At 46.4% G+C, this 15,146-nt stretch overlaps 1 protein-coding gene across 7 annotated transcripts in view; it reads left to right on the top strand.

Annotated features, from left to right (window-relative positions):
- The window catches only part of ACSL3 (acyl-CoA synthetase long chain family member 3), a 3,215,977-nt gene that overhangs the window by 2,024,195 nt on the left and 1,176,636 nt on the right, over positions 1-15,146 (top strand). For all 7 annotated transcript variants that reach the window (XR_011276042.1, XM_069618147.1, XM_069618145.1 and 4 more), the window contains exon 10: positions 4,254-4,426. Coding sequence is in view for 6 of the 7 variants with exons in the window: in XM_069618147.1 (XP_069474248.1) it covers positions 4,254-4,426 (173 nt within the window). In the remaining variant the exon portion in view is untranslated. The remainder of the gene's footprint in view (positions 1-4,253; positions 4,427-15,146) is intronic.

The following is a 15,146-nucleotide window of genomic DNA, read 5'->3' on the forward strand; positions in this document are numbered from 1 at the left end:
GGAACTTTTACTATCAGATCGGCCTTTAAAGCCTGGCGACATTATCTTTTGGGAGCCAGACACACAGTCACCGTAATGACTGATCACCGCAATCTACAATATCTGAAGACGGCCAAAGCTCAGTCTTCCAGACAGCTTCGCTGGGCTCTGTTTCTGGCTGAGTTTGACTTTATAATTACTTATCGACCCGGCAGTAAAAACGGAAAAGCAGATGCCCTCTCTCGGATGGGAGTAGATGAATATTTGACCAATCCAGAACCAATACCCATAATCCCAGAACAAAGGATTTTGGGGTTAGTCCACACTCAATCCTTTGAAGACATCAAGATGGCAGTCAAGTCACTCCTAACTCCGGCCGATTTGCAGGACTGGCAATTAAAGGGAAAGGAATTCTCAGTGGATCAAGACCTACCATATTTCCAAGGACGATTGTACTTGCCCTGTGAGAAAATACAAAAACAAGTAATCTCCGGTTATCACGACTCTCTGATGGAGAGTCACCCTGGCATTACTAAAACCATGGAAAAGATCAAGAGACATTTCTGGTGGCCATCATGGAAGAAGGATATTAGAGACTTTGTAATCTCCTGCGGTGTGTGTGCCCAGAATAAAAGTCAGAAGGAGAAACCAGCCGGCCTTTTACACCCTCTGGATATTCCTCCCTGTCCATGGCATACCCTGTCCATGGATTTCATCACGGACTTACCTCCATGCTCAGGGTATAATACCATTTTAGTAGTCGTGGATCTATTCTCCAAGATGGCTCATTTCATTCCCCTGAAGGGCCTACCTTCGGCTTCGGTATTGGCCCGAGAATTCTTAGAAAACATCATTCGGTTACACGGTTTTCCCTCGGTTTTAATCTCCGATAGGGGAAGTCAATTCATCTCCCACTTTTGGCGAAGTTGCTGTCGTCTAGCCCAAATTGATGTAAGACTTTCAACCAGTCACCATCCCCAAACTGACGGACAAACCGAGAGGACAGATCAGACTCTAGAGCAATATCTGCGTTGCATGCTCCAACAAACTGAAAACCCTTGGAAGGATATCCTGTGGATCGCTGAATACGCTTACAACAATTCGACTCATTCTGGAACCGGGAAGACTCCCTTCTTCCTATTATACGGACATCATCCTAGAACCTCTAATTTGGATCCTCCCCAAGAATTCCAAACACCAGCTGTGGATCATTTACACTCTGAGATTACCCGTGCTTTTAAGGAAGCCACTGCCCATCTGCAAAGAGCTAAAGCTCAAGTCAAAAAGGGAGCAGATCGACATCGTAAAGAGGCCCCTCACTACGCAGTAGGAGACCAGGTCTGGTTATCCACTAAGCACCTGCCTCTAAAAGGATCCCGCACCTTCAACCCGAGATACCTTGGACCCTACACCATCTCTACCATAATTAATCCGGTGGCGGTCAAATTGGAATTACCTACGCATATGAAAATGCATCCAGTATTCCATGTCTCCTTATTAAAACCAGTACAACCAGAAACTCGATTGACTGAACTCCCAGAACCTGTTTTGGTAGACGGAGAACTCGAATTCGAAGTAAAGAACATCCTAGACTCCAAAATCTCCAAATCTAAATTATACTATCTGGTTGATTGGAAAGGATACGGTCCCCAGGAAAGGTCTTGGGAACCCTCAGAATATGTCCACGCACCTCGTCTGGTCAAGAGATTCCATCTGAATCACCCCGACAAGCCAAAACCCCCGGAGAAGACACGCTTAGGAGGGGCCTTGAGGGGGGGTACTGTCATGATCACTGCTTCCAAGGAGCCAGGACCAGCCCAACGTCCTTGGAAGCAGGCCCCTAACCCTAGGCACCAGCCGGTCCCCACAGGGACCTTTTTGACCTTGTCCTGGCGCCGGTGGCACCAGGCCCATCAGAATCATCGGTCCCGGCACTGGAAGCGCCGGGCTCATAATATGTGTGCAGATGTTTGGGTGGACTTACCTGCAGCAGACCATGCTGCTTACTTACCAGCCACTTAGAAGTCCTCTGTAAACAGGAACTACTTTCTTACCTGGGTGGGGCAGCTCCATTCCCTGGATTCAGCATGAGGAAAGCTTCTGGAACCGGAACTCTTTTCTTACCTATGCGGGGCCGTGGAGGAAGACGCCTCATCACTCCAAGGCTATTTAAACCACACCCGATGGATGAAACCTGCTTCGCGTTATTCTGCATCTGCAGCAGAACGCTCACCGAGTCTGTTCCAGCCTTTCTTCCTCAATCTGCAAGAATCATACTCACCATTCCTGTATCCAGTCGACAGCAGCATCTGCAGAGACAAGAAACAGCAGGTTAGCAAGGCAGTCTTAACTCGCAGTGCTTACTCACCTGATCCATCGGCTGCGGTCATTTCGGCACGCTGTACTTTCGCCTGTGAAGACAAAGGTATTGTCATTACTTACCGGCACTCCGTGAACTCTGGAATTCTTCACGCTGCATCGCCACCTGTGGAGATCAAAGCATCGTATTTACTTACGGGCCTTCCGCGGACTCCGGCGCTGCAAACAAGCTTCTGAAAGACAAAAGAAGAGACATTAGACAGGTATTTACTTACGCCCATCGCGCTCTTCACAATAGAACGCCTGCAAATACTCCCGTGCCTCTTCAGCACGAACTACGCTGCAAGGGAAAAAAAACAGCCAGAGCGCTTGCATTTACTCACGCATTTCCAGGCGCTTTATTTCATCTTCCTCAAGAGTCCTGCAAGCAAAAAGGGAGAAAAGCATCATACGAAGTCCTGTTCAATGTTAACGTGCCTTGCACCTAAAGACTCCAAAGACTATAAAGACTAAAAAGGTGTCTGGAAACTCACCGCTCGTGCGATTAACGACGGTAAAGGTCCTCTGAGTCCAAGAGGCCTATATTTCACCAGTGAAGGAACTGGCAACAGCGCCCTGCATCAGACGCAGATGGAGAGTCCGGCATTCACCTATCTAAGGTGAGCACGTTGACCTGGGGGCTCTACGGAGAAGCTTGGGAGAGAGAGGAAGAGAGACATTAAACGACCCAGACCATTAACCCCTATATTCTTTCATCTGCAGAAACCTCACCCTACGAGTTCGTCACACAGTGCGAAGAGGTTCGACCCCAGAAGCCCATCGAGTCCTGCACATCACCTTTCGAGTCACAGACACCTTCCTGCCACGACCTGCGCCTCCGTGGGAATCAAGTGAGCGTTACATTTACTCACCACTACTGCATTGACACCCATTCCAAGACAGATACTCAAGTGGGACAAGCAGTTCTAAGACATTTATTTGCTCATGACCCTTCTCACATCCCACCTCCTTCTTCTAGCATGTGATCTAAGCAGATTCCAAGAGCCTCAGAAGAGATACATTACTCACTGTAATCGTATTTCTGATGCTTGCATCTGCTTAGATTCACATGCGACCCGCCCTTCCTCCCCCTCTGAGAGAAGGCGCATGGATGCTTGTAGTCTTATCTATCTATCTGCTTGGATTATCTGTACTCGCGCTACTCCTCATGCTACCTCATGTCAGAAATAATATAATCTGAGGGTCCTAGACGCGTGAGGGATCATGGGTACAGTGGACATCACACTAGTCCTGTGTCGACGCCCATTTTCGAGTTTCGAAAAACAAACTGTAATACTCTGCAGCTTCCACTAGATGTCGGCCTATGCACAGCATGTGAATCTAAGCAGATACAAGCATCAGAAATACGATTACGGTAAGTAATGTATCATATATATATATATATATATATATATATATATATATATATATATATATATATATAGGCATCGTGAACCTCCCTGCACTGCCCATTGAGAAAGACTTGTGCCTTTGGCATGACGGTAGTTGTCCTCCTTTTAATACCCACTTGGGTGCAGTGTCCATCTATGCTGATGCCACTGTACCTGTGGAACAATAAGGGACCATTGTAGGTGCTGAGGGCCCTGGCTGGTCTGCATACGAATGATTCTCGTGAAGATATTTTAGTGCTTCAACATTCTATAATTCTGCACAGTTATTGGCTGTGCTATTGCATAGTATGTGAAGCAAATGGCCCATTGGAAAATGTTCTGTGAATTGGGCCCTATGTTGGAATCGTCCTCTTCGGAAATGTGTACATATAAAAACAATATATTAAAGAATGCTTGATTTTTGCTAACTTGAAACCAAGGTTGTTGATCACAACTCCCCATAGTGTAGAATTAAAGATCGTTAATTCTTCTCATACTTACCTGATTAAATGTCTTTTTTTTTAGACTTATTTTCAATAAAGTGCGAATACTTCTTGGTGGGAAAACTCGCATTATATTGTGTGGCGGGGCACCGCTTTCAGCAGCAACCCAGCGGTTCATGAATATTTGCTTCTGCTGTCCAGTTGGACAAGGTTATGGGCTAACCGAAACCTGTGGAGCTGGAACCATCACAGACGGTTAGTACAATCTTTGATGTGTTTGGTATTCGATTTCTGTGAATGTTTGGCACAGACGTTTTCATTAACAACTTTTCCCCAGTTAAGATTATTAAAAACCTAGTAATAGGATGTTTTCCAATCTTTTGCTGTCATGAAAATAGTGTTGATACCATGTTTATATTTAATATTTTGTACTAAATTCATTGATGCCAATTCGTGTACTTAGATTATTTATTTTTGTATGTATGTTTGTATTAAATTTTCACATATTCAGAATTCTTTTGTACTCTTTGTGGGTGGTGGGACCTGAAGACTAGTTCTCTGCTTGCATGTTGAACGTTCTGAGCATGATGTTATCTGAGTACTCAGCAGGGAACTTCTTGATGGGCATAGATGGCACCTGCACACCTTTTTCCAAGTCAGCCACCACACTCTGGAGGGTGGTGGGGATGTGATGTCCAGTGCTGGCACAGTACAGTTGCCTAGGAATTCCTTTGTTAGTGTGCTTTAATCGCTTCTTACAGATGGTAATTTATGAAAAACATATTCTGCAAAAACACTAGGGTTTGAAATGGCAGGATATTGAAGAGGGAAATGGCATGGTCCCTTCCCCCTACCCACGTACAAACTATGGCCAATGACGTCCCGACCCAAGTACCCTCAGCAGGACAAGCTCGCACCCCTGTCCGCCGCCCTGGAAGTCAATATCCACCGTGGCCACACCCCACCTCCACAAGCTGTCCACATCCCATCCAGAGCACGAGGTGGGAAACGAGATGGAGTTGAGACCGACCATATGGACCAGCTCAACCAACGTCACAGACCTATAATGACATCATTCGAGATACCAATGCTGGAGAAATACAGTTACAGGTAAATAACTAAGACATTCCAGCAAAAAACATCCTGGTGGAAAGTACCAGTGCTTCAAGCATTCATGGAGCAGGTCAAACGCATACACCCACCGGTGGCTCCCCTGGCACCAGGCTGGAACCTAATACAGTACTTCAGACACATGGGAACACCTTTCAAACACATGCACAAGGCTTGACTAAGATATTTAACTTTTAACTCATAAGGTGGCTTTTCTAATAGCAATAACATCTATTAGAAGAGTGAGCCCCAAGCACTATTGGTTGCAGAACCATTTGTGACCATAAACAAACACAAAATAGCTCTAAGAGCACATCTACGATTCTCACCAAAATATATCACAAAATTCCACATAAACCATTCCATTGAACTTTCTTGTTTTTTCCCTAATCCACATAGTAGGGGAGAAAAAGCTGTACAAACCCTAGATGTGCACATGGCAGTAATGTTCTATCTTGACAAAATAAATAAGAAAGACAAGCCAGTCCATGGTCTCTTTTGCAACAGGCCGAGAAGGGGCATTCTGTTACTAAGACCACCGTCTCCAGATGGTATAGGACGAAATTACCGACTCTAAAAGTCCAACCTTGCAAAAAATCCAAAAATGCATACCACCAAACGTTCGAAACTTTGGTGGTATGCATTTTAGGTAGGTAAAAAAAAGACTGCAGGCGCTGCAGGGGTATCCCCCGCAACACCCCACTCACCATACTGTACAACATGGTGAGCGGGGGTTGCAAGGGACACCCCTGCAGCTCACCGACAAAAAGTTACAACAAAAAAAAAGAAAAGAAAAGGACAGTGCAGCGCTGGTTCCCGATCACGGAAGTGAAAGGGGGAACCAGCGTTGCAGGGACACAGCGCATCAGAAAGAAAGGTAAGTAGGGGGCTGGGGTGTGTTGGGGGTTTGAGTGGGGGTGTTTTGGGGGGGTGTGTTTGTATGGATGTGGTGTTTTTTTTTTTGTATGAATGTCCGCATGGGAAATGTACGAACAATTTTGTAGTGCGTACATTTCCCATGCAGACTTTTTGTATGCGGTGATGTCCGTCGCAGTAAAATCACGTGGATTCCTCCAATGGATCATAAAATGCATTCAGCTTCGCTATACACTGGCTCACAAACACTCCATTTACACCAAGAGCTCAATCCCCTTGCAGCATTGGAGCAACTTTAGCCTTCATTGTTAATACACCTTTACAAGATATGTGTAAAGCTGCTACTTGGAGCTCAACACATACTTGTACATAGCACTATTGGAGCTGGAGCGGATTCACAAGTGGGACATGGAATTTTAAAACATGTATTTTATACTGTTCCTACTTCTCACCCACCACCTGCTTCATGGTAAACTGAAATAAGCCGATCTTCTGGGACGCTGCAACCATTTCTTTCACAAGCTCACAGATGCTGATATAGCATGTCACCATGAAGTGAAGGACCTGGGTAAGGCAGCCAAAACACTTGAACCATTGTCTGCTGCAAAAAAAGCCTAAATGTAAGCTACGTAGCCTTACCCACTGTACCTGTAACTTATTCAACTTCTCTTAAATGTTTCTGCCCTTGAAACCCTTGCATATACCCTACATTGCCTGGTGCTGAATTACATACACCTGCTCCTCCATTGGTTTACTTTGGGTTCCCTCGTGGCTATTATCTCTGTATTGTTGTATACCTCTGTAAATCACTCAGTTGCTGCACGAAGCTAGGTCTGCGCTCAATAAATACCATAATAATCATTACAGGGCAGAATGCCTACCCAGCGTGCTGTGACAGCCATGCAGTAAAGACTCTGACCACCGAGCCACATGTCTGTGTGAAATTGACATTTTGTTGCACAGTTTGCTGTAGTACCCACCCTGCGCTAACCACAAGCTGCTGTACAATTACAGTTCCACCTTGCAAGAGATAAAATGTTAGACAGAAACTTTCCACCTGTGATTAACTTTTCCCATAAGCCTGGGAGGCGCTGTTGCGCACAATGTGATATGGCTGCTCCCGTGTAAGCTCCACAGACGTCCCGGGCCAAATCGTTAACAAAATAGGCTCAAGAGCCCGGTTCCGCCTAAAAACTTGCAGAAGTACTCATAAACGCTCAAAGAACACTTCGCTGAAGTTTCGCCCTAATCGATGATGCCAAAGCGGAGAAACATAGAATAACAGCAACTGCGTGCCCGACAGGAGCAGACAGTCGCTGCACGCAACATTGAAGAGGGCAGGGGCCCGGCGGAGAGAGGATCCTAGAATCTACGGAATCTTCTGCTGACAAGTAAGCTGGTTGAGCGCCTGCAGACCCAACGTTCGCAGCCCCCCGTGCGGGGACTGCATCAACATAAAGGAGTTGCGTGCCGCTGTGTGGCCGCAGCGTAGCGCACCGGCAACTGCGGGGCACACATTTTCGGCTTCCCTGTGGCGACCTGGGTCCCTCACCACCTGGACCTGCCGGTGCCCCCCCCTTCCAGGACGCCAACCCCACTGAAAAGCGGGCGGACCCGCTCCAGGACGTCCACACAACAGACACACACGCAGCAAGGGGCCGGTTCAGAGCAGACCAGGGTACTGGAAGCAGATCCGTACATGCTCTGCTAGAGCCCTCAGACACTCAGATTGCACCGGGGCTCACACCGCAGACAGGACAACGTGCACCCCTTTTCGAATTCCCCCATTTGATGGACGTTCTGAACGTGGCACACTACACCAAACATCCTAACATTCCAGGAAAGGGGAGTCCATAATCTCCTTTGCAGAGTGGTGCCTCAGGCACACCTGTCAGTCATCTCACATAAGAATATTCATCTGCAGGCTCTCTGGGGACGATTCACCCCCTCCCCCCCCCCAGGCTCAACCCAAGCGCTCACGTCCAAGGACTGCCAGATACATTATTAAAGCAGAACACAAAAGGCGCATGTAAAGAGACAATACATTATCGTCTGCGCAACGAGCCCTACATCCCCAGGGCATATTGAAATGCAAATCAACAGATAGTCCTGAAAAGTGCAACGCCTGGGTCATACAAGAGGCTTACAGCCTGCGTAAGATCTACATACTCAGACTGCAAAAAACAAGTGAGCATTACAACTGCGACCGAAGGTAATAACAAACAACCCTGGGAGATACCTTGCCAGGACTTGCAGTCTGAACAAAAAAGTATAACACTTTAGGAACCAAGAGCCCCTTCCCCCCGACATCTTCTACGACCCACCTCGCATGTGCGGGACGTGAACTTAAACGTGTGGCGGAAACCTGGTGCACACCACGACCCAATGCAGGGCTAGCCCCTCTGAAGCAACGCATATGATGCCCAAGGGATTTGGTCCCAAAAAAGGGAAAGGAACCATGGGAAAATACATAACGCTGACGAGGCGTGACATAGAAACCACAGTGTCCAAGGAAATACCCATGCCAGTACCAGTAGCGCCAGCAACGGCGATGGAGCCCAAGCAGTCTACCTGGCTTTGCAGCAGGGATTCTCCTCCCTCAACGAGAACCTTGACAGAATAACGGCCAATGTCTCAACCATCAAAACACAAATTGGACAAAACTACAACCCGAATAACGGAAGCCGAAACACGCATCTCTACCAATGAAGACACACTGGAGGTGTTGAAAGCAACAGTGAGCACAATGGCAAAGGAACTAGGGACTGTTAAAATCAAATGTGAAGACTTGGAGGCCAGGTCCAGACGGAACAACATCCGTATAATAGGTGTGCCGGAAGATGACCTGAAGGGACCCATGGAACAAGCGGTGGAAAAACTCCTGCGTGATCTTCTGGGTGACCCCGGGTGGTCACCCACGTTCATAGTAGAGCGGGCACATAGATCTCCCGAGGCCCATTATAGCCCGCATGATGAATTACAGAGACAGAGATCTGGTCTTGAAAACTGCCAGAGAAAGGCAAGAACTGAGATGGGAGGCCAGCACTGTCCGCATTTTCCCAGACTATACATTGGCAGTACAACAAGAAAGACTTCTATTCACCGGGGTCAAAAAACTCATGTGAGAGCGAAATGTTCCCTATGCCATGCTGTATCCCGCTAGACTAAAGCTTCATTACCAAAGTAAGACATATTTCTTCACATTTCCTGAAGAAGCGGCAAACTTTGTGGAAACTCGTATCCCAATGCCCGCTCACCAATCCGAGACTGGAGAGGAATCCTAAAAAGAAGCGGTCCGACGACAAGTAAAAAACAAAACAAAAACAGGGAAAGGAATGAAGAGAAGAGAGATGCTGGGATTCCCTTGCCAGGGCATGCCCCAACACAATGGCAGAGTTAATTGAGTCATTATTAGCTGACAAATGAGTGAACCTTTGTTATTTCTATTCTATTCTCACTTTCATAATGAGTTCGAGCAACAGCAACGGAACAGGCCACGACAAGCAAGCATAACCACGTGGCCCGGGCTGTCACCACGGTCCCCCTGTAGCAGGTGCATTACAAGTTAACGGGTGGGTTTCGGGAGGGATGTATGGGCATAGTTAAAGTTCGGGGAACTGTGAGGGAGGGGGAGCGACATAGGGTAAGATTGTTGGGTTATTGTTTGGCGGGTTGAGGGAAATGCACTAAAAAGCACACAGGTAAGTAACACTGACATAGAAATGTGCAAATTCAAGATGGAACACACTGACCACAATTATGTAAATATCCAAGGAAATGGCTAAACCAAGGAATGAGGACATTACATTTTTTAGCTGGAATGTCCGGGGCTTAGGATCTCGGATCAAAAGGAGGAAAATCCTAGCATACATTCACAAAGTGGGCCCCAAAATAGTATTTATACAAGAAACTCATTTACTGCATCAACAGGCTGGGAAGTTTGCCCTGAGTTGGGGGTCACACTAATACTTCACATCACATTCTATTCGGGCAAGGGGGGTAGTGACCCTCATAAACAAAACCATACCTTTTGTATGTCTCCACTCAGAGTGCGACCCAGGAGGCAGATATGTGTTGGTCCATGGCACCCTCTACAATAGGGAAGTGGTGCTACTCAATATATATATGGCCCGAATATAGACGACCTTGGCTTTTACTCCACCTTATTTGGGAAATTAGCACAATTTCCCACAGCTTAACTGTTGTGCGGCGGTGACATTAACATGATTTTGGATGTACAATTAGACCGCACGTCGACACACCCAAGGACGTTGACTAGATCAGCCCTTACGATACTCACTCATATGAATGACCTGAATCTGAGAGACGCATGGCGCTCCTAAAACACACCAAAAGGGCCTACACGTTCTATTCCTCCATGCATGACATGCACTCCAGGATAGACCTATGGCTGGTTACCAATGATGCCTTAAGCTGGGTCATGACGCACACATTTACCCAAGGACGTACTCCGATCATTCACCCATACAGCTAACACTCTGGATCCCTGATATAAAAATAAACAGACCACCCTGCCGGTTTAAACCAGCTTCCCTCTGGGACCTGGTCTATAAGACGGGGCTAGAAAAGCATATACGGGAATACTTCAACACTAACGAAGGTTCAGTGGCCAGTGTCGCGATACTATGGCAAGCATTTAAAGTCTTTATCAGAGGTGCTGCAATGTCCACTGAATTCAGAGTCCTTAAGGATATCCGCAGAGACTTAGCACGTCGAGAAACAGACATTGCCTACTCACAGACTCAATACGCACAATCACCGTCCCCACAATTGGGACTGGAAATTAAAACCAAAATCGATGAATATAAGAAAGTGGCTGCTACTTCGACAGGCCCGAGGCAGCGAGGAGGTACGGGGAGAGTGCGCGGCCCTGTAGACTATTAGCCAGAACGGTGCGAGGAGAGAGAGGCCCGACCACTATTCCATCTATAAAGCGGCCAGACGGTAACGTGACCGCGGTCAGGCAAAAGGTCACGGAGGCGTTCTATGATTTTTATAAACAGCTATACTCCCGACCCCCCCGCCCCCAGAGCGTCGCCACCGTTGACGAAATAGACCACTATCTTTCCCGAATACCAAATGACACTAATAGCAGAAGCTACTAGGGACGCCTTCGAAATTCCAATTACTGAGGCCGAAATATCCGAAGCCATTAAAACATTACCAAATGGGAAAGCGCTGGGCACAGACGGCCTCGGAGCAGAATTCTACAAGGAATTCAACCAACTCCTCACACCCAGGCTATACGCGGTATGGTCAGAGGCATTGGAGAAGGGCGAACTCCCCGAAACCACCAGGGAGGCAGTTATCACCTTACTGCTCAAACCAGGGAAACCGCCTGAGGAATGTGGCTCCTATAGGCCACTATCCTTAATAAATACTGACGCAAAAATGTTCGCGAAAATACTGCCCACTCGATTAACCCCACTAATGCCTTACATTAGCCCATGAAGACCAGGCAGGTTTCATCATGGGTAGGTCGACCGCAACAAGTATTAGACGCTGCCATAGTATAATGACGGCAATACCAGAAGACATACAAGCAGTAGCGGTGTCCCTACATATGCAAAAGCATTCGACACAGTGTACTGGCCCTTCTTATTTAGGGTATTGCAGAATTACGGTTTTGGCCCCAACTTTATCAACTGGATTATAATATTATATACTCGCCCCTACGCCAGGATAAGCACCAATGGATCCCTCTCCGATACACTGGAGTTACTGGGAGACACCCGTAAAGGCTGCCCTCTGTCACCCCTTTCATTTGCTTCAGTGATAGAATCTCTGGCAGATATACTCAGGGCCCGCTTCAGTGCATGCGAATTATGGTTAGAGGGTAAACTGGAAATTATTACACTATATGCCGATGACATTTTATTATACCTCAGAAACCCTGATCGCACGCTCGGGAAGGTCTGGGCAGAGGTTAAAACCTTTGGTGAGTTCTCTGGCCTCAGACTCAATGCAGAAAAATCAGAGGTCTTCCCACTCAAGGAAATGACGGCAGCACCAACGGATCTGCATGGAGTCATCTAGAGCCCGGGACACATTCAGTATTTGGGGGCACGGGTGGCTAGGACAGCCAAGCTATCTCGTGCTCTGAACTATAACACCCTAGCCGACACCCTGTGCACTAAACTGACCCAGTGGGAATCGCTCTTATTAAAATGATTATCCTCCCAAAACTCTTCTATTTGTTCAGCACAGTCCCTGTGTGGCCAGGTGGTGCACTCTTTGCCATAATGAAGAGTGCATGCACCAACTTCGTGTGGCGGGGGACATCTCAGATTGGGGTGAAGGAAACTCACCGACCCATATATACAGGGAGGCCTAGCGGCACCCGACTTTGAACTCTATTACTTGTCCGCACAAGCATATTACGTTGCCCAGTGGGCCACAGACATCCTCAACCCCAAGGAAACACAGAGGGAACTACACATATCTAAACCCACAAAGCTGCTCCACAATATGACAACACCACACCCTAAACACTATAACTTCATTGATCCCACCCAGGTCACAACTACTGCTTGGGCCAGAATAACAGCCGTCTATGGCACGGACAGGCTATATCACCCAAGCATGCCGATCTGGGGAGACCCCAACATACTACCAACTTTAGATAAGGAGATAGCCGCACACTGGGGGACCAAAGGTATCGTCCAATGAGGCCAACTGTTTGTGGACAAATACTTTGTTACCTGGGAAAACCTTAAAAACATGCTAGGGGAAACGCCCAAACACAAGGTGCAATATATGAGCATTAGATCAGCTATTCCTAGTGTATGGCCCACTTCCCAATGTAAGCGATCAACTTAGGCCTGGGATATATGTTCACCGCCGAAAAAGGGAACATTTCTGCATCTACCCTGTATAAAACTATCATTCAAACCCGCCCTCCAGAACTACATAACGCCAGAGTCAAGTGGGAACGAGACTTGGGACTTCATATAGAGGACACACAATGGCAACAGATATGCTCCCTAACAAAACACACATCATGCAATGCCCGATATAAGTTGATTCACTACAAAATTGTACATAGAACGCACTACACCCCGGCCAAGTTGAGTCTCATTAACCCTACAGTGGCAAGTACGTGCCCGAGATGTCAATCCGAAGAAGCAGACATTTTCCATATGCTATGGGCATGCACAACACTTGGAGACTACTGGGCAGAGATTTGTGCAGCACTAGACGAGATGGCGGACCAACCCGTTGAATGGTCACCGATGTTATGCATGTTGGGTGCCATTGGGAAGATGAACCCAACCTGGCGGAAACTACTGAACCTAAGCCTGTTGATAGCCAAAAGGGCGATTCTGATGAAGTGGAAAAGTAGTACCCCGTCAACGAAGTCGGAATGGGACAGGGACATGATTTGGACAAATGATACAGAAGAACTAAATATAGATTCAGTACTGCCCACTTCCAGGCCAAGGAATATATGGGCCAGGTACAAACAATACTTATTAGACAAATCTGAAGCTGATGATTCTGACTAATATGGTCAGCGATATATGTTGGTGTTATTGATCTCATGTTATTGATCTCAAATTGTTTTGTATTGTGGATGCACTTTATCTGTGTGCAACAATAAATAAATGTTTATTAAAATAAAAACTTCCCATAAGCCTCTGTATTTCAAGTTTTTTTCACAAGAGAATGGCGAGAAGTTTTTTACCAATCTTATATGTCACATAATATGTTATCTTAATATTATTTATACTGCCAACAGGTACGTTGGCAGATCTGAAGAGAGAGGGGAAGAGGTGGTTTGTTAGTGGGAGGAGAAGGTGAGCGCAAGAGTGCTTTGGCTCATCTGTTGGTAGTTTCCTTTCAGAAAATAACTGTCACTGTATGTTGGGTTGGCTTCTAGATGGTGTGGGTTGGTGGGCGTTCAGGTGTGAGAGGCTTTGTAGGTTGTTTTGTGTGCCTGTGGCACGGGTTTGGGTTGAGCATGTTGTGATATTGTGAGTTATTCTGGGAGGTATGCATTTTGCTGAATGATTTTATAGAGTTGGTGTTGTAGTGTCTGGGTGTTGTGCTTGGCAGGAGGGTGGTGTGTTTGCTGAAATATGTAGAGTTTTAGTAGGGGTAATGGTTGAAAGGGGAGATCCTTATGCCGATGTTGCATAGATTGTTTTGTGTTTAGACTGAAATCTAATATGCAGTGGTTAGTGATATTATGTTTTCTTTTGCTGGACCTACTAAGCCTAGTTGACTTAGCCTCATTGTGCCGAAACAGGACCCCACAATTTGTTGTGTACCTCATTACATTGAGGTTGCATGCTTCTGTTAAACTGTGGTTTGGCTTTAGGCTGGGAAATCAAAGAGCCAGGTTTTTTGTGATTTTCTGAAGGGTAGATGTTCTTCTGTTGTGAGTGTTTCCTTGCAGAGTAAAAGAGAGTTTTGTTGAGATGTATGAGAAGGCTAATGAACCATGTTTCATGTTCTAATATTGTTTGGGTTCAAGCTGTATGTCATTGCAGAATCTCAGGGTTCTTTTTGGTCTATAGACTGAGATTTTTTGTCACATGATTTCTGTTCCTTTGCCATGAATTGCTCTGTGGACGATTTTTAGGTAGTTCGGCATTCCAAGGTAGATGCTGTTGGCGTAGTCTAGTCTTGACATGGCAAGAGCGTTGATGGAGTGTGCTCTGTGTTGGAAGGTGGGAAAGGGTAATATCTGTTTGATTGTGCGAAGATGGAAAAATCATTTCTTTACTAGTACATTTACTTGGGGTTCTAGTGTCAGGTCATTGTCCATCAGTATTCCAAAACTTGTAACTACTTTGGATGCTTCCTGTGGTTTTCTTATTTCGGTAGGCCAGGGCATGAGCGGTTGGAGGGGTTGTTTGGCGTGATAATAATTTCTGGTTTGTCCGGGTTGAATTTAAGGCTGTTGCTGCTTATCCATCTGTTGATTTGTGAAAGGCAATTAGTCAGTTTATACTCTCTCTCCCTG

Source organism: Ambystoma mexicanum, chromosome 10 (assembly GCF_040938575.1).
Source record: "Ambystoma mexicanum isolate Mex_15411 chromosome 10, UKY_AmexF1_1, whole genome shotgun sequence".
Lineage (NCBI taxonomy): Eukaryota > Metazoa > Chordata > Amphibia > Caudata > Ambystomatidae > Ambystoma > Ambystoma mexicanum.